The sequence below is a fragment of the Triticum aestivum genome, chromosome 1D (genome assembly GCF_018294505.1).
Source record: "Triticum aestivum cultivar Chinese Spring chromosome 1D, IWGSC CS RefSeq v2.1, whole genome shotgun sequence".
Lineage (NCBI taxonomy): Eukaryota > Viridiplantae > Streptophyta > Magnoliopsida > Poales > Poaceae > Triticum > Triticum aestivum.
The window spans coordinates 305,910,909-305,935,362 of record NC_057796.1 but is presented as its reverse complement, the minus strand read 5'-3'; the positions used below and the strand labels follow the sequence as shown (position 1 = coordinate 305,935,362).

Here is a 24,454-nt window from a genome sequence, read left to right as displayed (position 1 = left end):
TAGCAGTAGCAGGGTAATAATAGCACATTAGAACAAAGTGGGCTCTATAGCACTTGTCAGGCCACCATATGAGTTTGATACTTTGATTGCTTCAGCAATGTCAAACATGTGATCTAATTTGAACCAGTTTAGCATACATGCATTATTTCTATTTTGCAAATTCAAATTAATTTGCTATCTAAAAAGTTGTTGTCATAAATTTATTAGAAACTCAAAATGTATGCACATATTATGCTCATGATGTTTATTCTGCATTAGTATGATACTAGAACATGATGATGTTCACATGGTTCTTTATCTTTGCTCTTGTAAATATCTGAGTTGGTGGCGGTCCGTTCACGCTCAGAGATTAACTCTTAGGGTTTGTTTGGATACCAGGATTGTAGGAAACTAGTTCTCGTTAACCTCGATTCTGGTGTAACAACCTAAAATCCTGTTTCAATTGTCTAGCCGCTTCATGGATATAGCAAACCAAGTTTTACAGAAGCCCGACAACCCAGCTTTTAGAAAAACGACTAATTGGCGTTTTTGCATAATCTGGTTTTCTATATACGGCTGCCACGAAGTCGTTGGAGAGAGACGTGTTGAGCGCGTCGCGCCGTGACGTCCTCTCCATGCACAAGCTCGCTGCTGGTGCTCGGACATGACTGTCACCGTATGGGATGGAGAGGTGGGAGTGACCACGGCAGGCAGCGCACATGGCGACGATTACTACATGGTGAGCTCTGCCGGCAGCCACAAGAGCTCGACAAGGCCACCACGGGCACCTCTTGGTACAGATCTCTGCCGGCGGCGAAAACGAGACCACCATGGGCACCTCAGCTGGAGTGACATAGAGCTTGACGAAGATGCCACGGCGGAGGAAGCGATGTGGCAGGCGGGAGGTGAGCCGTGCGATGTGGTCCACAAGCGTTGCATCTGTGCTGAGAGCCGAACTGGGCCACCACCTTGTTGCAGTTGACTCCTTGTGCCGCCGGGACCATGCAGGTTACCTCCCACAGGGTTACCACCTGTACCTGCAGCTTATCATCATCTATATGTTCACTTTGACCTCTGGCTTCCAGGACCCCAATCATAACGCAGCATCATACCGGATTTTAGGGCTAGTCCCACGGCCGAGGATGGTGAATAGAAGAAGGTTGATAGAATAGAATTTGAGCCATCAATTTAGTGTGTGTGGCCAGCAGAAGTTATAGACGGTGGCCCTCTTATTTTCTCATCCAAACAAGGAATAGTATAAACCTACCTTAACAGAAAAACTAACAAAAACTGGTTTTTCCTAAAAATCCTCCAAAAACTGGTTTGCCAAAATCTCACCTCTAATTCTTTATATCCAAACAACTACTTAAGTTGCCAAGAAACTAATTACCACAATTATCATACATTCTATGTAGTAGATAGATGTATCACGCAATTCTGATTAGTCAATTTGATTGACATATATTTTGAGATTTTTTTTTATTTGCACAAAGTTAGGAACTATGATAACACAAGAGTTTAAACAAATTAAGAACAGTTCCTATAGCAATGCATGAGCATTTTAACTTCCATGGTCACTATTTAACTAGTTTTACTCAAAATAATAAAGTTTTAGAGTCCTAATAATGTAATATGTAATGTATTGCCTGCTATAACTACATGATACGCGGAAACCAATCCCGCAATTAGAAATTGGGCAAGATAACAAATGTAGTGCTAGTCCACAACTTTGAAGTTTCAGCGATTATACTGGTGAACAGCTCGGTACGTAAAACCGTAAAACATTAGTAACAGAAACAACTCAAATACAGATGTATCCATCTCAGAAATAAGTGAAATATTCTTAACAGCTACTGCCGTAATTATGTGGCAAATTGAGTTTCAACATAGGTGCTTACTCTATTCGTATCTCAGGATCCACTTCAGTGACAGTTGAGCTGCTGGAGGTGCCGGTAAAGCGAAGATTGTTGTAGAAATCAACCAGTGCCCAAACAATAGGTTCATGAATATTCAACCTCCATGTTTGGTCAGTTACCTAGAAGAGAGAAAATTGTCCACTTTTAGCATTGCTGGTACTTTATAGATTTGTTTGTCGAAAAACTGTGCAGCAACAAATATTACCCGTATATAGACATGCGGGTAGACTTGAATACCATTCGAAGTTACATTGCTTACAGCAATGTTCGCTTTGAAAACAGGATGATTTGAATCAGGCATGCTCTCAGTTGCCAAAACAACAGGCATTATGGACAACGGCAGTTGATTATCAAGTTGCAACTGGCCTATGATCAACTTAAATCTGAAAAAAATGTTATTCATCAGCAAAAAAAAACAGTGGCACAAGCATTGCAAGGATAAAAGAAGGCATATGTAGAGCTAGCTTCAAAGCAACATTATCTCTAACCACTCACCATTGCAAATGCTGAAAGGGGCTGTGATTTGCCTAAATCAAGCAGCTGGTCTAGTACAAATAAGAAATTGGCAACAAACCAAATAAACCTCCTAGATGCCCAACATTTCTATGAAGCAATATATGCACCTTTTTAACAAGATTTCAAACATGCTACTTCAGGCTCAACATAGTGTAACTGTGTTTGTCATTTCTTTTTGTCAAAAGACAAAAGAGCAGCTTCAACTAACAGACTTATATAACATACAAGACAAGGAAGAAAGAAATGTATCTCAGGATCCCCATAAAACGGAAATGGTTACTCTTGCTCAGAAAACAATGTAGACTTTCAGCAAAAATGTGTGTATGAACAAAAATTTGATCGAATAGTATATGCATGTGAAGGCATACCTGCTAGTGGTCCCAGAGTCATAACCAGTCATGTATGAGATGAAAACCTTCTGCAGATTTAAGTACAAAAGCTCTCTTGGCTTATGATCAATCAAAGAGACTCCAACAACTCCCAGTTCAATAATAAGCTCCAAGGGTCCAGCTCCTGTCTCTGTCTCATTTTGCGTCAACGTAGATGCAACAAGTTCAGATTCAGGTGATCCCTCCTGTCTTCTATGGTAATCGGTGAACTTCAATATTGTGACATCGGCAGTCTCAACTATATTGAACTTGACGCCGTGCTCCCCAAAACTGGTGGAACTTGCAACAGGGTTTTCAAGGTCAACATACTGGAAACTAGTAACATCTCCTTTTTGTATGCTAACATCAACGGCTTTCTGTCCATATGGATCATCCCAAGAATATTTTCTGGTCGAAAGTGGTTTCACTTGGATCCAAGTATCTTCACCTAAACCAGACTGGCGAGTACCAATAGTTGCATTACTTGTCCTGTTCTCGATCCTGAAACCAGTCATATCATTGTCATAGTTAGAGAGATGGAGGTTTCATACCTGCAAACTATTGTAAGATCACTTCATACCTGATCGGCCCATCTGTGGGCTCCAAACGGAATACGACCAAGAATCTTGAACCCTCCTCATAACCACGTATCTCAGCTTTCACAAATTTCTGAGTACAGTCCTGCTTTCTCATTGCTATTACGATAGTATCTTCTTTTACTATATCCAGAGGCTGACACCAGTCAGTATCTTCCAATCGGACCTTCAGATAAAATAGCTCATGACTGTAAATACACCTTATAACAATTCTACCAGGAAATTATAAAATGGAAGGAAATTATCATATCTGGAGGAAAGTAGAGCTAATGAGAACATCCAGAGCTTTTTACAGTTACCTTCTTTCCGAAGGTAATGCAGGTGTATATATAATACTATTTGCATTTTTAGTACAACTAATGTTTACACAAGTGAAGTAAGAAAGATCCATAAAATGGGATTCTAAGACTAAGGAGGATAGGATGCACAAGGCCAGCAGGTCCACTGTACTTTCCTTGGTTCCCTTAGATGAGCAAAACCTTGAATAAGATATGCACAGTCTGTTGTGCTAGTTATTATTGTACGAGATGCTCTCCACCTTTCATAAAACTTTTAATGTAAGTATTTTCTAGTTATTATTGTATGAGATACTCTCCACCTTTCATAAAACTTTTAATGCAAGTATTTACTTCATAACAATATACGCAATGCTGAGATGCAAATGAAAATGACCAATGGAAGTTGTTTTCGAGAAAACGCAGAAGATTTGCGTCTGTTAATGACCAATGAAACCAATGGAAGTTGTAAGCATCTGTTAATTCAAATGTTGCGTGAACAACCAGAGAGCATATAGAGAACTGTCACAAAAGATTTGTTTAGTTCTGAATAAAGCTTCGTGAGCAATTCATGTTAAAATTACTCTATCTAGAGCTAGCATTACGATCGATAAGTAGTACCTGCAGTTTGTCAGGTCCCACTTCAGAGTACAAAAAGGAGACTCTCCTGTCGTACGCATGTAGGACCTTCGGATCATCTCCAGCACTAAGTTTTATGAACATATCTTGGCCAACCCTGTTTGTAAAAGTTGTGTATGGCCGTACATAGATAACCTGTTGTACTATGACATGAGGTTAACTGATTAACAATTTTCATATGAAGTTAAAGGTTAACGTTCAGTTACCTTTGTTGGAACAGCTTGGTACGAGCATAGCTTTGAGCAAAGAAATACATGTGTGCACTTTCCATCATTATCATGGGCAGAAAGATCAACTGTACCATCCTAAAGAAACAAACAGATCATCTTAGGAACCGAAAATGTAAAAAAGAATATATATGAACATGAATGCATCCAAGCTAACCATGTCAGCAAGAGGTGATAGTTCTTTGAGAGCTCCTAACTGTTGTCCATTTCTGGAGACACATGCTGAGAGACCTAAACCCTTAAAATTCAACCCAGATGCTATGGTGTATCCGTCGACCAATTCTTCATGTCCTATACCATAGAGCAGTTTATCACTTTTTTCTGCACGTGGGCGCGCAAGATAGCGTCTCTTGTCTCTTCTTCCAGTGATATCAACGAATTGCAAGGTGAGTGGAGGCAATCTTGCAAATGATATCCAATACGGAACATATATTCTGATAACCCTTGCCATCAGATAGTCCTTATCACTGCTTTGTTCAAGCATAATCTGCACAACTCTACAAGAGAAAGAAAGATGTAAAGTGTTCTATGAAATTATCCACAAAATATTTCCATGTTTGAATCCTCACCTTCCTGACAAAGAACTTCTTAGATTAATGAATTTTGAAGGAACTTCGGTGGGATGTGATATTGGAACAGGCTCCTTGGGGTTGGAGAAAAAACATGTCAACACTCACACTTATAAAAAGCTAAGACATCAGCTAGGAACAAAAACAAAATTATACATACATGTACTGATTCCCATCCCCCATGTGGAACAAGGGACAGGTACAAAGGATTTCTTGGATCAACATTTTGAACCTTCACAACCTCACCAGGGTTTAGCTCGCCCCGGGAGCAACTCGTCTCTTCCTCATCAAGGTGGCTGGCACTAACAGTGTAATGTGCAGGAATGGGAAGATAATATGTCAACGATAATGGGGATTTGATAATTATACTCCAATCGTATATTGGGTCAGTTCGGACATCTTTGCCTATCTCCTTGGCTTCTATACTCAAGCAAAACCATAATCCTTGACAAGTACTAGAAGACCCATCTATCTGTGAGCAGAACAGTAAGTTTTCAGATTCATACAGATCTGATACACATATATCTAGGACCTGCTCATTCCGGAACTCAGTTTGACTGCGCCTCTCCTGGACATCACTCCAGGAATGCTGCACAAGTTCATGATGAATGGTCGGTCTTAGTTGCAATGTATAAAGCACACCAGGATGTGAGAGACCTGACAATGGAACTGGAATAGTGGAACCAGGCTCCAACACACCAACTTCTATTTGATCATCTTTATCAGAATTCTCTAACTGGCCGTCTGATCCCGCACTTTGAGAATCTCTTCCTTTTAGACGCAAATCAATAGCAAAATCCGTTGTATTGGTGATTGACACAAGGGAACGTATGCCAACGTATCTGTTTCCCTCCTTGACTGTTGCTTCACTAGCAATCACACAATCCCCAAACCTCCAACATGCTGCTGGCACAGCATAGTTCAACTTCATGTTTGTCCAAGGGCCATCTTTGGAAGGACTAATTTGTATATACCCACTCCTGCTTCTGTTAGGACTGGCTCTGCTTCCTTGTTTAGCAGTAGCCCTACCAGAAACAAGCACCGCAAATCTTATTTTTCCACTTGGTTTAAGAATTTCATGTTCCTGCGTAATTATATTAACGCTAATCAATCTTATTTAAATACAAAAAGAAGCATATTATTTGTGCACTCTATTCCAAAAAACCAAATGACTAATCTACAGCCTTGAATATCAGTTCTCACCACTACCTTTGTTGTCATAAGATCTCCTAAAGTCAGTTCAAATTTTGCATAGTCAGAACTTGAGGCAGAAGGGAGCTTTTGCACTACTTGCTTCAGTGGAGCGGAGTAAATACCAACGGGTTGACCTGTCGGTAAGACATGATAAAATATAAAGAAGTGCAGGGAACACGAAAAAAGATAGCAGTTAATAAAGCCACAAACCTCTACCAGCATCAAGGACAACAAGTTCCAGAACATAATTCTCCTGATATGTAATCAACAGAAGATATGGATGTTAAAGCAATGACCACAGTAAGAGAATAAATGACATGGATACTCAAAGAAAGAGTGCCCAGTTCACATACCTCAGAATCGACTTTGAAGAAAAACATTTCATTCCAAGTCATTTTTCTTGTGATTTGCGAAGAACTTTCTCCAGCAGCAGCACAAGTACGGGCACTCTGTTGCTGAACACCAGATATAGAACTACCTTCTGAATAGAGCCGCACTGCTGTCATATATTCACCAGTTGCTAACCCTTTACCAGCATTGATCTGTGAAGGAAAAACATGTCTAGAATGAGTAGCACTTTGCCTGTTTGCTAAAATTTATTTAGCAGATAGTTAATTCAAATTTCATCATTTGACATAAGAAATAAATGATTCCATTAAGAAAGTTTAGACACTTTTAAGCATAAAATAAGTATATACTGAAAGAAGAGAAGCATAAGAGGTATTCAATATAGGAAGAGAAATCTTATGCGATGCTCCACAAACATGGTACTCATTCAGATGAGTTTCACCAACACAACAATAAGTGAACACATTAGCCAAGCTAAATTTCAACCGAATCCTGGCGTTTCAGATGAGCCCTGAAATGCGAACGTACTGAAATTAAGCCTATACAATGTTTGTTGGCTGCATCTCCTCATCTAATGTGATGCTGGGCAATTTGCAATCAATCTTCATATGGTAATATAAGACGCTACGATCTAATGTGATGCTGGGAATTTTCCATTCAATCTTCATATGGTAATATAAGTGTTAGAGTTATAATATAAGTCATGTATACCCCTTTGTATTTATCCCGTAGTATAAGGGGTTTCCTGCATATGTACCACACCTGTACATGTATATATATCGGCCTATGGCCTCATGGGAATACAAGTTGCTTATTCCTAACATGGTATTAGAGCTTTAGGTCTCTTTTTCGCACGCGCAACTCGTGCTCGATCCCGTCCCGCCGCCGCCGCGATTTTCTTTCTCCGTCTCGGCGTCGCTACTCGCCCGCCCTCCAGTCCGTCGCCCGCCCGGCTCCTCTCCCTCCCGTCGTTCCCGTCGCCCGCCAGCGCCCGCCCGGCTCCTCTCCCTCCCGCCAGGTGCTGCCGTCCGCCGGGTGTCGCCGTTCCCGTTGCCCGCCAGCCGTCCGCCGGGTGCCGCCGCTCCCGTCGCCGCCAGCCGCCCGCCGTGTGCCGCCGTTCGCCGCCCGCCGGGTGCCGCCGTTCCCGTCGCCCCGCCAGGCTCCTCTGCTTCCGCCAGGTGCCCGGGCGGCTCCTTCCCGTCGCCCCGCCAGGCTCCTCTGCTTCCGCCCGGTGCTTGGGCAGCTCCCGATCGAGCCCTCTCGCCGGTTCGATCCCCTCCTGATCGGCTGGGCTGCCGTCTGCGGTCTGCTGCGCCGTTGTCCTCGTTCGGATCTTTGCAAAAAAAAAATGTCTACTGCCTCGGGCTTTGTCGCTGTCCCTCGCTGTCCGGTGATCTTCGACGGTACTAACTACACCGAGTTCGATGGCTTCATGCGCATTCACATGCGTGGCATCCGTCTCTGGGGTGTTCTTTCTGGCGAGGTCTGCTGTCCGCCACGTCCGGTTCCTCCGGTGGCCCCTACTCCGCCGACTCCACTGGTTCTTCCTCCGGATGCTAATCAGGCCGCCAAGGATGCGGCTAAGGTTGCTGATGAGGCTGCTGATCGTGCCTATGATGAGAGGGCTCTGGCTTATGAGGAGGCTCTTCAGACGTATCATGGTGCTTTGTCTGTTTACACCCAGTGGCTTGATGATGATGCTCGTGCTGCCGCTATTCTCACTGCTAGTGTTCTGCCTCAGTTTGCTTCTGAGTTTCTGGGTCTTCCTACTGTCTTCCAGATGTGGACCTGTCTTCGTCAGCGCTATGAGCCCTCTGGTGATGCCTTATACCTGTCTGTGGTTCGTCAGGAGCATGCTCTTCAGCAGGGTGACTCTACTGTTGATGACTTTTATGCACAGAGTTCTGCTATCTGGCGCCAGCTTGATTCTCTCCGCAGTGCTGGTTGTCGTACTTGCCCCTGCTGCCAGGCTGTCCAGGCCGATTTGGAGTTTCATCGCGTCTACGAGTTCCTGTCTCGGCTCCGTAAGGAGTTTGAGCCTCGGCGTGCTCAGCTGCTTGCTCGTGGCAGTATTTCTCTCATGGAGGCGCTTTCGGAGATTCGTGCTGAGGAGACTCGCCTACGCAGTGCTGGTTTGCTGGAGGTTCCCTCGGTGCTCGCTACTCGGGTTTCTTCCACTCCACCTGCCGCACCGCCTCATGCTCGCTCGAGTGCTCCGCCGCTCTTGCCCACTCCTTCTGGCGGCTCCGGTCGCCCCCGTTCACATTGTGACTACTGCAAGAATGATGGTCATATTGAGTCCCAGTGCTACACCAAGCGGAAACACCTGCGCAAGGCGCGATCATCAGGGACTGCGTCATCTCCCTCGCCAGCTTCAGCCATTGCTTTGACCGAGCAGGATATTCTGAGACTTAAGCGTCTGCTCGCGGCTTCAGGTTCTTCCTCGACGGGTACTGCTGGTTCTGTGACTGATGCTTCCCGCACTGAGCACCCGCCCTCTACACAGTCAGGTACATCCCCATGGGTTCTGGACTCTGGAGCTTCTTTTCATATGTCTTCTCATTCTTCCGCTTTGTCTTCTCTTCGCTCGCTGGATTCTCCTGTTCATGTCTTCACTGCTGATGGTACTCCACTTTCTGTTGCTAGTAGAGGCCATCTTTCTACTCCTTATTATGTTCCTGATGTTGCTCATGTTCCTCGACTTACCATGAATCTGTTTTCTGCCGGTCAACTTACTGATTCTGGTTGTCGTGTCATCCTTGATGTTGACTCTTGTTCTGTCCAGGATCGTCGCACGCACACTCTGGTTGGGGCTGGCCCTCGCCGCCGTGATTCTCAGGGTCTTTGGGAGTTGGACTGGCTTCATGTTCCTTCCGCTGCCACCACCATCGCCAGTTCCTCCGCTGCTGTCGCTTCTGTTACTGGTTCCTTCAAGCAGTGGCATCATCGACTTGGTCATCTGTGTGGTTCTCGATTATCGTCTTTAGTTCGTCGAGGCCTTCAGGGGTCTGTCTCAGGAGATGTCTCTTTAGAGTGTCAGGGTTGTCGTCTTGGCAAGCAGATTCAGCTACCATATTCTCATAGTGAGTCAGTGTCTCAGCGTCCTTTCGATTTAGTCCATTCTGATGTATGGGGTCCGGCTCCTTTCACTTCGAAAGGTGGTCATAAATACTATATTATTTTCATCGATGATTTTTCTCGTTACACATGGCTTTATTTCATGACTTCCCGTAGTGAGGTGTTGTCTATTTATAAGCGTTTTGCTGCCATGGTTCATACTCAGTTCTCTTCACCCATTCGTGTTTTTCGTGCTGACTCCGCTGGTGAGTATATCTCTAAGATGTTGCGTGGTGTCCTTGCTGAGCAGGGTACTCTTGCCCAGTTCTCTTGTCCTGGTGCTCATGCTCAGAATGGTGTGTCTGAGCGCAAGCATCGTCACCTTCTTGAGACGGCTCGTGCTATGATGATCGCCGCCTCTCTTCCGCCTCATTTTTGGGCCGAGGCTATCTCCACTTCTGTCTATCTCATCAACCTTCAGCCATCTGCTGCTTTGCAGGGTGGTGTTCCTTTTGAGCGTCTGTTTGATCGCTCTCCCGATTATTCGATGCTTCGCTTGTTTGGTTGTGTTTGCTATGTTCTTCTTGCCCCTCGCGAACGCACCAAACTGACCGCTCAGTCTGTTGAGTGTGTCTTCTTAGGCTACAGTGATGAGCATAAGGGCTATCGTTGTTGGGATCCTGTCGGTCGTCGGATGCGTATCTCTCGAGATGTGACTTTTGATGAGTCTCGTCCTTTTTACCCACGACCATCTTCCACGGTCTTTTCAGTGGAGGATATCTCTTTTCTCACTTTTCCTGACTCCCCTCTCCCTCCCGTCGCGCCTGTACCTATTCGTCCCACTCCCTCTGCTTCTCCACCCCTCGTCGATTCACCGCCACCATCTTCCCCGGTCTCCTCACCTAGCATGTCACCGGATTCTACACCTTCATCTCCAGTGACTTCTTCGTCGCCACCCCCTGATTCTACCTTGGTGATTCCTCCTTCTCTTGTTCCATCTCTTCCGCAGCATTACACTCGTCATTCCCGACCTGTGGATGCTTCCTTGGATGAGTCGTCCTCTTCCTCTCAGCCTACTTATGGTTTGCGTTCTCGTCCTCGTCCGCCTATTGATCGCTTTGGATTTCCCACCGCTGGTGCTGCTGTTCTTGAGCCGACTTCTTACCGTCAGGCTGTTGTTCATCCTGAATGGCAGTTTGCGATGGCGGAGGAGATTGCTGCTCTTGAACGCACCGGTACCTGGGATCTTGTTTCTCTTCCTCCCGGAGTCCGTCCCATCACTTGTAAGTGGGTCTACAAGGTTAAGACTCGCTCCGATGGTTCTCTTGAGCGTCACAAAGCTCGTCTCGTGGCTCGTGGTTTTCAGCAGGAGCATGGTCGTGATTATGACGAGACTTTTGCTCCTGTGGCCCATATGACCATTATTCGTACACTTCTTGCCGTTGCCTCTGCACGCCACTGGTCTATATCTCAGCTTGATGTTAAGAATGCCTTTCTTAATGGTGAGCTGCGTGAGGAGGTGTACATGCAGCCACCACCTGGGTATTCTGTTCCTGATGGCATGGTGTGTCGTCTTCGTCGCTCTCTCTATGGCCTTAAGCAAGCCCCTCGTGCCTGGTTTGAGCGTTTTGCTTCTGTGGTCACTACTGCTGGTTTTTCAGCAAGTGTTCATGATCCCGCATTGTTTATTCACCTTTCTCCTCGTGGCCGGACTCTTCTTCTTCTCTATGTTGATGATATGGTCATCACTGGGGATGACCCCGAGTATATTGCCTTTGTAAAGGCCCGTCTTAGTGAGCAGTTTCTTATGTCTGATCTTGGACCTCTTCGCTATTTTCTTGGGATTGAAGTCTCTTCTACCTCTGATGGCTTTTTTATATCCCAGGAAAAGTATATCCAGGATCTTCTTGCTCGTGCTGCTCTTTCTGACGAGCGCACTGTTGAGACTCCTATGGAGCTCAATGTTCACCTTCGTGCTACTGATGGTGATCCTCTCCCTGACCCGACGCGTTATCGTCATCTCGTTGGCAGTCTTGTCTATCTAGCTGTCACTCGTCCGGACATCTCTTATCCGGTTCATATCCTGAGTCAGTTACATGGTGTAGTATAAGGGGTTTCCTGCATATGTACCACACCTGTACATGTATATATATCGGCCTATGGCCTCATGGGAATACAAGTTGCTTATTCCTAACAATAAGATGCTACGGAACCATCATCGGCATATCTAAACCTGCAATCACTGGCTGATAAACGCATGCAACTCCGTAGCTGGCTGGTCTTCTGAAAGTCTGGACACTGAATGCAATCCAAATCTCTACATAGTGTCTCCAGGTTGTGAGTGCTTCTAGCTGACTTTTCAGGTTTCCCCAAGTTGGCTATCAGCACCTGGAGACTCGACTTCACTTTTTTGTCAGACAATGTGGGCTAGAACATGTATGAAATGGTACAGCTTCCAACATTTTTTCCTGCAAACTGGTCATCGCCAGTCACATTGCTAAGTACAACCGAAATCGGTTTCAAGTTATGCCCACTTAGTTTACGGTCAGTAACCAGTCGGGACTGGTGGAACCACTTAGTGTAACTGGGTTGGCACTAACATTGCACCACATGAGCATATGTTAGAGCTGTTCAAGGAACCCTGCTTGGCCAAATTTTCAACTCAGGCTAGATGTTCACCCATGAGCCCAAATAAAACAACGATTTCGTACACAGAAAAAATTACAGTTGATATTCAATTCAGGAAATGGTAATACAATGCTATCTATTCAAAGAATAATAACTTTTCAGCATTTAAGATTGACCTTTTTCAGGGAGGCCAGACTTGATTCTTGCCATACAAGGCTGAGTTTTTCTGGCACAGCCCGGTGTTTGGACAGGTCTAGCATATGAATTGAGCATGACATGTGCATAGGATGAATTGACCAATGTGGCCCATCTGGCCAAGTGTTGGCCCATGAGGGTCATAAGTCATAACTCTTGTGTAACAGTAACACTATATTGCTAATGGGAGGAGGTGTTGTTAATAGATATTCTCCCTCCGTACCTAATATACCAAATTCTCATTTTGCTTGCAGCTTTAGTTGCGCGTTACTTACATACTTTGTTTGTATTTCCTTCATCTTTCAATTTACTTGTGATGTTTAGGATTTTCAGATGTGCTTTGGTTCCTGCAGAACCTTGTAAACTTTATACAACATTTTGTTAGCAAGTATGTCCTGCCATACTGTTCTCTAAGTGTGAGATACTAGCATAATATATTCAGGTGCTAACGGCCAAATGTAATGAGAAAAAAAATTAAGTAGATGAAGAGTTTACATCTAAAGTACTCCCTCCGTCCCATAATGTAAGACATTTTTTGACAGAGGGAGTACCATTTTGCCAACAGACAAGCATCAAATAGTACATAATGGGATGCAAAAGAAAAGACTTGCCTCAGCATCTGCGATAATAGCAGTTATCATCAGACGATATAACCTAGCAGATTTCCCTTTCAAATGAGAATCCAGTAGATCCCTTGATGCTGGAACTTTTATAGATCTATCATCCCCAGATGGCAACAGAGTAATATCTGAGCTCCTATATTCAGTTGTTCTTACGTATATGTCTTGACCAAGCTTGTTTTGTGGAATAATATAATAGTTCCTTCGCTGATGCACATCAAGAATTGATCCCTGAGTAGGGGAAGATGTTTCCTGGTCATGGAATTAAACAACACTTAATGAGTGGACAGATGGACAGACAAGAGAAGTGAGAAAAGTTCTTATAACATAACAGATGGCAAAATAGCAGAATATTATAGCCTAAGATAGCACAAAAAAGAGAAACGGCTACATAATCAGAAGAAAACAGAAATGATTTACCTTCCTGTATAATTCATCACCAAGGGTAATATTGCTCCAGCTAAGATAAGCTTGTGATAACATGTTTGTATTTGAAGCTGACACATTCAAATTCAGATCCCGTGTCGAAGTAATACGGAGTTGCGCAGGAGAACCTGGTGTGTTCACATCATACTGGTACCTAAAAATGCGAGAAAAATGAATACCAATTACAAATCGAAAACACCATAACGAAAGCAATCCGCTCTTGTTATAAGGTAGGGCAAGGCAGCTAGAACAATCTAGTCTAATGTTTGGCCTCCCCTTCTATAGGCGACAGAGACCGTAACAACTTGAACTGAAGATATAACGCAATCAGTATAATCTTATCAAATTTGACTCATGGAACCAAAAAGAAACAAATACCATCCTTCCTTTCCATGCACCGATCCTACTGTGCATCTTACCTGCTGTTGGCGTGGGCCAGCTAGCAGTATAACAGTTCTGCATTTAGTCTGTGATTTCTGTGTCTACTTTCTAATACGGTACATGTGCTATGGCCTGATGGAAGGTAAACCAGAACAAACCTGTTCTTGCCCAGGCTCAAACAGTTACCTAATACTACCTCTGTACACTAATATAAGACGTTTTTGCAGTTTACAGAGGGAGTAATAAAACTTCACAACAAAGAAAAGGTCTACAGTTTGCCTTGAGCTTGAAACGCTGAGAAAATACTACAGAAAACAAGTATGTTGCAAAGAAGAAAGATACCAACAAGAATTATGTGTATCTTGCAGGATTTAATTCCTGGAGGAGTTACCTAAGAAATCCATCTGTTGGTTCAATGAAGGGCTCCCACAAATTACACTTGTCATTATAAGATCTGGCCACAAACGACAAACTCACAGTTGCATTTAGATGGTGAGGACCCCCATGATAACTAAATCCAACACCATCAAAAGATATGCCAAATAATGGCACCATCTGAAAAGAAAAGGTTAATTAATATGAGAACAAAGAGTAACCAACAACTGGTGGGAAATCAGCACCAGACAAACAGCTAGCTAAAACTTTAGACAAAGGAAAAAGCCACTGATCGTTGCATACAGTTAAAACATCTCAAATTTTGATAGCAGTTGTTGCTGAAGTGAACTTGGACAAGACTCACCATTCCTCCATAATCATCAAAGGAAACAGCAGAGAACGTTTTTATTACAGCATCAATAATGATGTTATCTGAACTGCTAGATATAGGGGGGCCAGCAAGCTTCAGAGCGAGTCTTCTTGGAGGTTTACGAAATTCACTTCTAACAAGAAATGTACCAGCATCCTCATCCACAGTCCATAAACTAAAATTTTCAGATGTTTTAGAGCCACGTGAGTCCCATACGCTTTCCTCAGAAAATTGACCTCCCGTCACCATATCACTTCTAATACATCTTAGCATACTGAAATCCTCTTTTGTTGGTGGACCTTTAGATGCAACACATCCTAAAGCAACAAAACCAGGTGGAGCTTGAGGATAATAAAATGATATACCATCTCTACCCCTGTGCTTCTTAATTTGACCAACAATCTTATAACTTTCTGGGGCTCTTAGGAAGGTATCTTCACCAGTATCACGAAGGACAACAGCTGAATTCGGAGGTTCATACCTAAATTAAGAGTTATGTTTAAATTGCATATCACAAAAAAAAACATTGGAAGATGAAAAGTGTATCATATCAAGTATACCCGTTAAGAGCGATGTCCCCAAAGTAAAACATTTCTTCCGACATCATTGGACGCCATACTGAGAGCTTTTTTGGCGCAGACATTCCATCGTTTGACCAAACAAGTTTGAAGCTTGCTACTGCTTCAAACAGCCGACCTGAAGTCAACGCCGATCTCTCTATCTGAGAGGCATCATCATTCCGACTATCTTTCCCTTTAGAGCTATTCTTCGAAGATGAATCCGCACTATTGAATAGCATGTGGCGAAGATCGTAAGCATTTGGATGCACACTGACATTAGCAGGATCCCCCGGTAAAAAGGTACCAAAAGCATTATCAACGCGCCAAAATGACGTATTAGTATTACCCCTACAAAAATATAATTTGTGATTAGCATCTTCTATAGACGCACAATAAATATAAAAAGAAGGTATTGTTCATCTTACCTCAGTGCAATACAATCCCTTAGACCACATGAAGAAATCAAGGAAGCAGTTAAACAAAAAACTGCAGACAAAGGTGGTTCAGCAGTTCCAGCTGAAACTACACAACCCAAGGCAACATAGCCCGCAGGCGCTACAGGTAACCAAACAGAGCATAGCTGGTCAATCATAGAGAGACTATTTTTTGTATCTTTGTTGTCATGATGAAGTTCATTTGTTGCAGAACCAGATTGCCAGATTAGCTTATATGATAAAGGCCTTTTCACTCTTGCAACGTTTGTGTTCAAAGCAAGGACTCCTTTAGTTGGGGGGTCATTCCTAAGATGAAACAAATGATCAATTTCAATAAAGTCGTCCCATCAAATGAGAAATATAAGAGAAACAGAAGTACTAAACGTAATCACAGACATTGGGGTGAGGAAATCGCCGAAAATGGCATATCCAGATGGAGCACGTGGTCGCCAAAAAGAGTAAACTTCATCCTTCACATTGCCTAAAAACGAAGTCAAATTCCATAAGACTTGATGCCTGTGGACTAAACACTAGGAGTATCCAATAACAAGACTATCAGCTTCTGTCTTACCCTGCATAGTTGTAACTTTATCGAACTGAGAACACATCATTGACATTTTCTTTGATGACATCCTGAGAAATGCTGAAATTTCTTCCTGAACAGCTAAAAATAGTCTCAGAATACTGAAGGAAAAATTCATATATATTTCAGAAACCAGCAGATGCAAATTTGTTTTTCCAGATGCATTTGAGTATTTCATGGACATGTCAAAGGGTTCTATGACTCTGATGCCATTACTCTCCATCTTTAAACCAAGTATGTGTCCACTCATATCCATACTGTCGCCCTTCATTACAAGCCTGCAGCATAACAAATAGTTAGAATAAATATGTGTTGCAGTTCAAATTGCGCCATTAAGATGCTGAGGAGTTAGGTAACAATCCTTGGCATATGCCGGATTGCGGGGGAAAATCTCCATAAAAAGGTGTGATATAGTAATTTTCTGGAAATTGACTATCAATTTATTTTCTGCTAGGATGGAAATATGATATCTATATAAAGTGCACAATCTGGCTATGAGCAACAGCATAATCCATTCCATCCAATTTGCAGTTGTATATTCAAATTTCTCATTTATAAAAGAAAGGAGGCAATGTGCAGCTGTTGAGAACGGACATCCATTGTTAATTTGTGACAACTGTTACTTTATTGACAAGATTTCAGTATAGAAGAAGTCCATACTGTGCAGTGCCCAAAAAAGAACAGCGCATCTACAGTAAGACCATGTATTAATTTCATTGGTCCTCGACATCATGGAAAATTTTGATATTGAAATTTTGCAGCTGTACATAATATTGTAGGCAGTGTTCATGGCTATTTCTTTCATGCATTTGGAAATGCATTATGCACTCCCTGGAAGCAAAGACATGCATTCCCAATGGCCACTAAAATGCCATAACATGGTCTTAATCTCAGTCTATTTTTACTGAATGGTTTAGGTCAGTTCTAAGATAAAAAAGAAGAGAGATCTACATTTATCCTAGGGGCATTAAAAACTTAACCTGCAAAATGCATCTGTACGGGCATGAATAACCTTTGTCGATAGCGCCACATTTTCACCAGCATTCCTTGATGTGCTGTAGAATGTAAGCTCTGGTCCAATAGCCTGAGAAGATGAAGATCAAGTGAGCTTACAATCAATAAACGGAATCATGTATGAATGCTTCAAAATTCACACCCAGTTATAACCAACTGAGTACCACTCGACACCAGTTACTGGCATAGCCACACAGGGTTAAAAGATTGCAGATTCAGCAATGGCTATATTTGAATTTAAAATTATGTATTTGAGCTATCCAGTTACATTAACATGTTGACGAACTGCAGGATTAATAGCTTAGAGAAATTTCCATGCAAAGAATGTGGAACTGCCACAATAAGGCACAAACGGCTATGGCAGGCCTCATTAAACACCTGGCAATCCATTGCAAAACAAGTGGAAAATTATGTGCCTAGTGGGGCATAGAAGTTCGACCTTAAACAAAAATGAAGCAAGATACCAACTCAAAACTCCAAATATCCTGTTTGGACAGCATTTTTTTTTATTATCACCAGTAACCACCTGGAACCGCTACTGAACTACCAGAAGGAAGCACTGTTGTAACAAGATCCAGGATCTTGATGATGATATGTACAAAATAGCAAAACCATTCACAAACGATTTTGAAGAATCAAAGCATCTGATTCGAGGAAACCCTGATTCGAGCCTACAAAATAAAATCCAAGTTTATCTCAGCCATGGCTAGATATGAAAAACAATACCTGTAGTTCAATTATGAATTCTGTTGATCTGTCAGAACTTTCATTTTCAGCAATGCCTTCCGGAATTTCCTCATTAAGAATTGACTGGAGGCCCTCCTTTCCGGGCGCATTTTCTCTTACTAGGTAGACATGGTCATCTTCTGATGCTGAGTACCAGCAATCACTGCCAAGAGATACACAGGAGTCCAGATACTCACCATTCTGCAGCAACATATTGCATTTTAAAATGAGACAAAAAGTATATTGCAAAGAAGAAAGTAGAAACAAAAAAGATTGAAAGCATAGAACGTTACCACTATCTTGACATTTCGAAATTGCAATGTCTTACCACCGAGCACATGGATGAAACTTTCAGCACTAGGGCTTGAAAGAATCTCCCCCTCTCTATCCCGCAAATATAATTTACCACCATTTCCGTCATAGATAAAGTGCTCAAACTTTTCATTATCAACAATCAGAGGTTTCTGAGGTGAAAGACTAAAAGTTGAATCCTCCTGGTAATAAACTTTATCAGTGAACACCACTGGAGATATCATGTGTAGAAGGTCCTTGTCTTCGTCATTGGATAACAGGCTGCGCGCAGATGGCACAAAGAACTCGACTATTGCTAGTAAGAAGTCAAGAGCCACAAGAAACTTGGGTCGCTGAACGCATACGGAGACAGAAGACGAGGATTTTCGCAAGATGGCATCAAAAATGAGCATCGAGGGGATTGGCTCGAGGCCTAGATCCTTTTGTATCCTTCGTTCACCTGAATCAAGTTCATTAGGGTTATCATACCCATCAGCAGATGATGTGTCTCTGACTGTTGCTGATTTCCCAATGGCAAGCCTTAACTCATCTTTTGTTCCTTCACGGTCATCAAAAACAGAAAAGCCTTTGAGTGTCGCGAAAAGGAAACTCTCCTCCCGTGTATTTGATTTATAGAGAAGCCAAGCACCACTTGCCTGAGAACAGAATACTATATTATCATGTATACTAGTTCAATTAAGTAAAAAATGCAAGAATGGGCACTGCAGTTTCAGTGATACTATTACAGGTGGTACTATATTATACAAGTTTGTTCAAACCAGGACTCAATATGGTTATGACTTATGAGACAACTCAAAGTGAGGGACTGCACATGGAAATGAAGTGCTAAATATGTGTACCTGCACGCTAGCCAGAGGGGAATCCCTTGTTGATCCTGAATGCAGAGAAAGCTCGACCAGATTTATTGAAACAGAAAATTTATTTGCTATCCATGTTTCTGTATCTTGGGACAGGTCCTGAATACTTCCAGAAGAAACAGAAGATGCAGAAACATGAGATTCCGATGTGGAAGTTCCATCTCGAGGGCCATCCAGAGCAGGCACAATATGTGGTGCCTCAGCAAAGTTTGACGCCGCACATTCAGATATAACTTCATATTCCCGATTGGATAATGCTGCTTTCAGGACATCCACCTGACACATCGTGGATGAAATCACAATGGCATTCCAATTAAAAGAAGAAGCAAATAGTAACATTTCTTATGACCATGGAATCTAACCATGGAATTTTAAGTAAAGATTCATTCTGAGAAAGTATGCTACCTTAATTGCTGCCTCCACCACTGGCAACTGGTGCATCAGATCACGCAATGATCGATGAATCTCAACGGAGAGACCTTTCACATCCTGTATTATAGTTTCACCCCGCACCATATCCATACCAATGGTTAAATTTATGTCTTTTACCTACAATGTGTGCAACGACAGCTATAAGAATAATTATAAGATCAACAGTAACAAGAACAGTAATCAGACTTGCAACTGTCAAACTGACACTGCTGAACGAGAAGTGCAACATGAAAGATATTGTACATATAATTCATCAATACATCAAAACAGAAGGATATAGTATATAATCAGTGAAGGTTACTACAAGGTATAGGCGCAGGGTATCATCATGCCTCCGAGATAAATCATAATAGGCACGATCAATTGTGGTTTAATGTCAAAAGCGTGTCGAATTTTGGTAGTGAAGAAGACAGCTTCAATGAGATTTACAGGATTGTCCTCAACTTATACAAATCTTATTTTTAGAAGATGATCACCCAAACACAATATATACCACAACAGCACCAACATAGCTCCCTCCACTTTAATCTAGACCTCAGAAATATAAACAAATAGTCTGATGGAAATTGTACTCTATCCCCTAAAGTATTCCTACCATTCCACATTTACTTTATTGTAAACACCTTCCAAATTGTGAGCGGAAACTCCCAAAAAAGGGGTTTTGCTTGAAAACAATTTGTTCTCATCAGATCTAAAGAGAAGACAGCTTATGATAAACCACACGTTAAAGGGTGAAAATGAAACCTTTAACGTGTGGTTTCATTTTCACCCTTCCATTTTATTCTTTGTCCGTTACTTTAAACTTGAAGGAACAAGTATGAAACATTGCTGAACAGTTGTATTTGATGGAGCAACCCCAAATTAGCATACATGTAAAAGTTTCTGATCCAAGATTCTCAATGGGCAATGGCTAGGCTAATCCCTGTTTGTATATGCTTTTTTCTGATATTATAAAATGTTTTAGTAGGTTGGGCCCCTATGCTGGCCGTCCAAATAAAAACATGTAGGTGCAGTGGACTTACTGTAACTGTTAAAATTTCCAAGTGGACAGCACCCATCTCATTCTTGTCACCACCTATCCATTGGAACTCATTTTGGATTGTTATGTACAGGACATCAAGCTCCAAGAAGCTGCAACCATAAATAACCATTTATTAAATGCAACAAAGATAGGTGAATATAAAACATTCATATACAGAGAGATATCCTTACTCATGACTATTAGTATCATGAGGCATAACAATTATAGGTCTACTGAAAGAAACATCCAGCTTGAGGGCAGGCGATCCTTCCATATCAGTTTTGCTAACCCACTTCTCTGAGTTAGTTACATTGTCTTTTAGCTTTACGACACCATCATTACTTTTAGGGACAAGACCCATGAAATAACCAGTAAGCTGCACACATAAAGAAAAGAAGAGAGAACCCTTAGGTCATTGACAAAAAGGAGAACATAGATGAGCTTTAAATAGCATACCTCTTGAACAAAACGGTTAAGATAAACAATTCTAACTTCAGAGAGCTTCCCTACAAGACTGTAGTCATACCCACAGTAGTCTTCATCACCAACACTGTATGAACAGAAGTCGATCTGCACAAAGTTTTAAAGAATTACCTTACTTCCTCAAGTCAGAAAAAATGCTTATTCAAGAATAGGAAGACGTGGAGTATAGAAGTTAAGAGCTACATCTAGTCAAGTAGTGACTCAAATAATACAACAAGTAACATGGTAGTACCTCCACAAAAGATCCTCCTGGATTTCGCATATCACAGACCCAAAAGTAAGGATGGTTGCTACGAAGACTATCATCACTTATTTTGAGGTTTCCAAGTGCAGCCTTTATACTGAATGAGGATGTGAACACCTTAAATAACACCAAAGATAGTCAGTCATGCAAGGTCAACTAAACCAAAATCAATCATATAAGCTAGACATGCTCATACCTTGATATCAGTTGAGAGGTTATTTTGTGACAAAGTAGCAAGTAGATCACCATTTTCATTCATAAGTAATACTTGTGCCTCTGCCATGCTTGATGTAAGATGAAAAACTACTCTGCTTTTACCTTTAGACAGCAACCTTTTTATGACAGGTTCTGACTCCAGATCAGATTTAGGCTCCTCGATAACATTATCAGACTTCATATCATCTGTGTTTCTATCTTTATCGCTATCAGGGTCATTTGCAAGATTGATAGCATTCATAAATTCCATGATTGCAAGGACAGTTGGCCGATGACAAAAGAAGGTTAGAGTAGCAACACTTACAACCACCTGGTAACAAAAGGAAAAGTCAGATATCACAACTGCCGTTGGGAACCCGCTCAGTTTATATACATACTCCCTCTGACTTGATACATCCGTATCTAGACAAATCTAAGACAAGAATTTTGGGACGGAGGGAGTACTTGAAGCCTTAAGTACTGAATAATTTTTAGATATTGAGATATTTACCCTGGTGTCCAAGTTGTTGTACTGGAGAGACTGCTGATCATATATAACAATCTGAGCTTTCACAAAACTATCAGAAATACCACTTCCTTCTGAAGTGAATCCAACCATTTTAATTTCACTGTCTGGTAACAAACCAGGAATTCGACTAAATGCAGGGGGTTGCAAGGAAGGTAGGCCAGTAGGTAAAACATCTTGGGAACTAAAATAATCTGATATACTCCTCTCTTTTAGCATAGGTGTTCCAAATTCGTCAAAATCATCTGATGCTTCAAAAAATCTTTCCTCGCTGTCACTTTTCTTTAGTGAGGTGCCTTTAGTTTCTGAACTATTCTTTCGAGCAGGAGTGGGGATTTCTTTGGTTTGCATACTGTTGATGAAGGACCTTGCCAAGTACCTTGGTACAGGACTCCCTGGGTAAAAATACTGATCTTCAATTTCCAGTGACCGCAAAATAGTCCCAATCAGTAGGTTGCCACCCTTCATTGAGAGTTCAACCTATTTGTTTGCACACAAAAAATTGTGTAAGTAAAATGAACCACGTATCAAGGACTGCATGTACATAAGAGACAGGTATACCTGACCACCAACTGCTCGAAATTCAAACAAGCTGCTCTCCTTGGCCAGTAGTACTTTTTTTAGCCTGTGGTTACTCTACAAACAGTAAAAGTTACATCATTAACAATAGATTCAAGATTACAAAGAACATTGGGTAAGAAAGAAATACCTCATAGCCACACGAAAAACAGATCTTTAGTTCATCAAGAATACCAGCAAGAAACAATTTTTCTATGTTGACAACATCAGGAAGACTGCCTTTGAAAGAGCGAGCTTCTGATGTGAAAGCAGCTTCAGGAAAATTGGAAACTGTGGCAGAACCCTGCAAGTATGCTAGTTATTATCTGGATAACAATAGAAGACAAAATGGAAACCTACGCAAAAAAAGGGGGGAAAGGGAATGGGAGTACCGATGCACGATATATAGCACCCTGCAAGCGGTTCTGCCATATTTTTCTTGTTTCCTCGCTGTCAAACAACAGTATCAAAGCACCAGTATCTTCCAGAATCTGTACAAGAAAATCAACTGAAATCATCAATTATGTCAAAGGGATTGCAAGGAGAGCCTACGACTCTTCATTGCTGTAGTTGTTCGTTGTGTTAATTCTGACATGCCGTTTCTAATGCAGAAAACCATTCCTAACATGCCCGATTACAATCTTTTAGAAGCTAATGAACTGAATATAATAAGCTCAGCTACTACACCGTTCCTTGGGATTGACTTGACCAGAGTCATGCAGTGCCACAATATTTTGCACACCATTTGTAAGCTCAGTAGGAACCTGATGAACTTGCTTCCCACTTAAACTGCACCGCAACACAAATAGATGAAAAGTTAAACTCGAAACAAATATCCAAGCACATAACACAAATAAAAAATATCACAAGTCAATTACATGATTACATCACTATCACTATCATAGGCATAGACAAAAATGGATTGAGCTCCTTTATGGAAACATCGAAGAAACTAAGCCATGTGATATCACAAGGCTGAATCACCACGAAGTCTTGAAGCAACCAACATTGAAATAAAAATATCTAAGAATCAAGGCACCTATTACTGACGTAAAAATCTCAACAAAAACAAAAATCACTTACAAGCTAGAAAACTCAACTTTAACAGTAGCTCTAAATCAAAATTTGCATAATAAGTAAGTGTGGGAAAGTGCACAACCTGGACCATTGCTTATATGTTGTAGACTCTGGATTTTCAAATACATAGAGAAATGGCCCCACTAGCCGCAAGTATCTTCGTTGCCAAAGAGCTTCTCGGTTTCCAACACCCTAATAACAGGTCATAGAGAACTGTTAGAAATAGTAATATCAAATTTATTAAGAGGTCTACTTTAAAATTGCCCTGTGGGCACCATTATTTAAAATTTGGGATTACACAGGATTAAAATTCTGAGCAAAGATAATGTGCACAACGAGGGTTTGCAGCTTTAGTTATTATGTTAGGGAATATTTTGAACGTAAGACACAGGTCACTGGCAGTAGGGTGCACAGTACGCCGAAGGGGTGGTGGGAATTATCAATTAGATATAGAAAGCTACCAACTGGTGACAGATGGATTCTATTTTAATCTCTTAGCGATAGAAGGAGTATACAATTATGTAGAATAGAAGGCAAACCTTCCATGTAAGAAGAGAAGACCATCCCTCAAAGTCAGCCTGATCCCACAAATGTGCAAGGTCTGAACTATTATTCTCACTATTGGTGTCTTGAAAAATCTTTAAAATCTCCATCAATCGATGATAGCGTGCCGGAGAGAAATGAAACCCCAAGGAAGGCACCCGTACTGCCAGTCTTGTGGAAGGATATAGTGAACTTTCTACCTGGATCTGC

The 24,454-nt window shown here is 41.8% G+C and overlaps 1 protein-coding gene across 5 annotated transcripts in view; it reads right to left on the bottom strand.

Annotated features, from left to right (window-relative positions):
• Positions 1 to 24,454, bottom strand: part of LOC123181645 (uncharacterized) — a 39,648-nt gene that overhangs the window by 4,560 nt on the left and 10,634 nt on the right. For 3 of the 5 annotated variants that reach the window (XR_006491789.1, XM_044593962.1, XM_044593964.1), the window contains exons 18-54: positions 24,241 to 24,450; positions 23,784 to 23,893; positions 23,317 to 23,413; positions 23,017 to 23,115; positions 22,776 to 22,928; positions 22,628 to 22,702; positions 22,052 to 22,546; positions 21,542 to 21,871; positions 21,334 to 21,462; positions 21,075 to 21,188; positions 20,810 to 20,994; positions 20,620 to 20,728; positions 19,571 to 19,714; positions 19,148 to 19,441; positions 18,290 to 18,943; positions 17,997 to 18,197; positions 17,237 to 17,340; positions 16,245 to 16,534; positions 16,070 to 16,154; positions 15,665 to 15,979; positions 15,240 to 15,587; positions 14,674 to 15,160; positions 14,326 to 14,489; positions 13,548 to 13,707; positions 13,119 to 13,379; positions 6,633 to 6,821; positions 6,490 to 6,532; positions 6,289 to 6,413; positions 5,246 to 6,169; positions 5,086 to 5,159; positions 4,674 to 5,013; positions 4,496 to 4,594; positions 4,272 to 4,424; positions 3,360 to 3,541; positions 2,780 to 3,280; positions 2,101 to 2,278; positions 1,878 to 2,014 (exon numbers count right to left, since the gene is read on the bottom strand). Coding sequence is in view for 4 of the 5 variants with exons in the window: in XM_044593962.1 (XP_044449897.1) it covers positions 1,878 to 2,014; positions 2,101 to 2,278; positions 2,780 to 3,280; positions 3,360 to 3,541; positions 4,272 to 4,424; positions 4,496 to 4,594; positions 4,674 to 5,013; positions 5,086 to 5,159; positions 5,246 to 6,169; positions 6,289 to 6,413; positions 6,490 to 6,532; positions 6,633 to 6,821; positions 13,119 to 13,379; positions 13,548 to 13,707; positions 14,326 to 14,489; positions 14,674 to 15,160; positions 15,240 to 15,587; positions 15,665 to 15,979; positions 16,070 to 16,154; positions 16,245 to 16,534; positions 17,237 to 17,340; positions 17,997 to 18,197; positions 18,290 to 18,943; positions 19,148 to 19,441; positions 19,571 to 19,714; positions 20,620 to 20,728; positions 20,810 to 20,994; positions 21,075 to 21,188; positions 21,334 to 21,462; positions 21,542 to 21,871; positions 22,052 to 22,546; positions 22,628 to 22,702; positions 22,776 to 22,928; positions 23,017 to 23,115; positions 23,317 to 23,413; positions 23,784 to 23,893; positions 24,241 to 24,450 (8,558 nt within the window). In the remaining variant the exon portion in view is untranslated. The remainder of the gene's footprint in view (positions 1 to 1,877; positions 2,015 to 2,100; positions 2,279 to 2,779; positions 3,281 to 3,359; positions 3,542 to 4,271; positions 4,425 to 4,495; positions 4,595 to 4,673; positions 5,014 to 5,085; positions 5,160 to 5,245; positions 6,170 to 6,288; positions 6,414 to 6,489; positions 6,533 to 6,632; positions 6,822 to 13,118; positions 13,380 to 13,547; positions 13,708 to 14,325; positions 14,490 to 14,673; positions 15,161 to 15,239; positions 15,588 to 15,664; positions 15,980 to 16,069; positions 16,155 to 16,244; positions 16,535 to 17,236; positions 17,341 to 17,996; positions 18,198 to 18,289; positions 18,944 to 19,147; positions 19,442 to 19,570; positions 19,715 to 20,619; positions 20,729 to 20,809; positions 20,995 to 21,074; positions 21,189 to 21,333; positions 21,463 to 21,541; positions 21,872 to 22,051; positions 22,547 to 22,627; positions 22,703 to 22,775; positions 22,929 to 23,016; positions 23,116 to 23,316; positions 23,414 to 23,783; positions 23,894 to 24,240; positions 24,451 to 24,454) is intronic. The other 2 variants (XM_044593963.1, XM_044593965.1) reach the window with 1 other exon arrangement.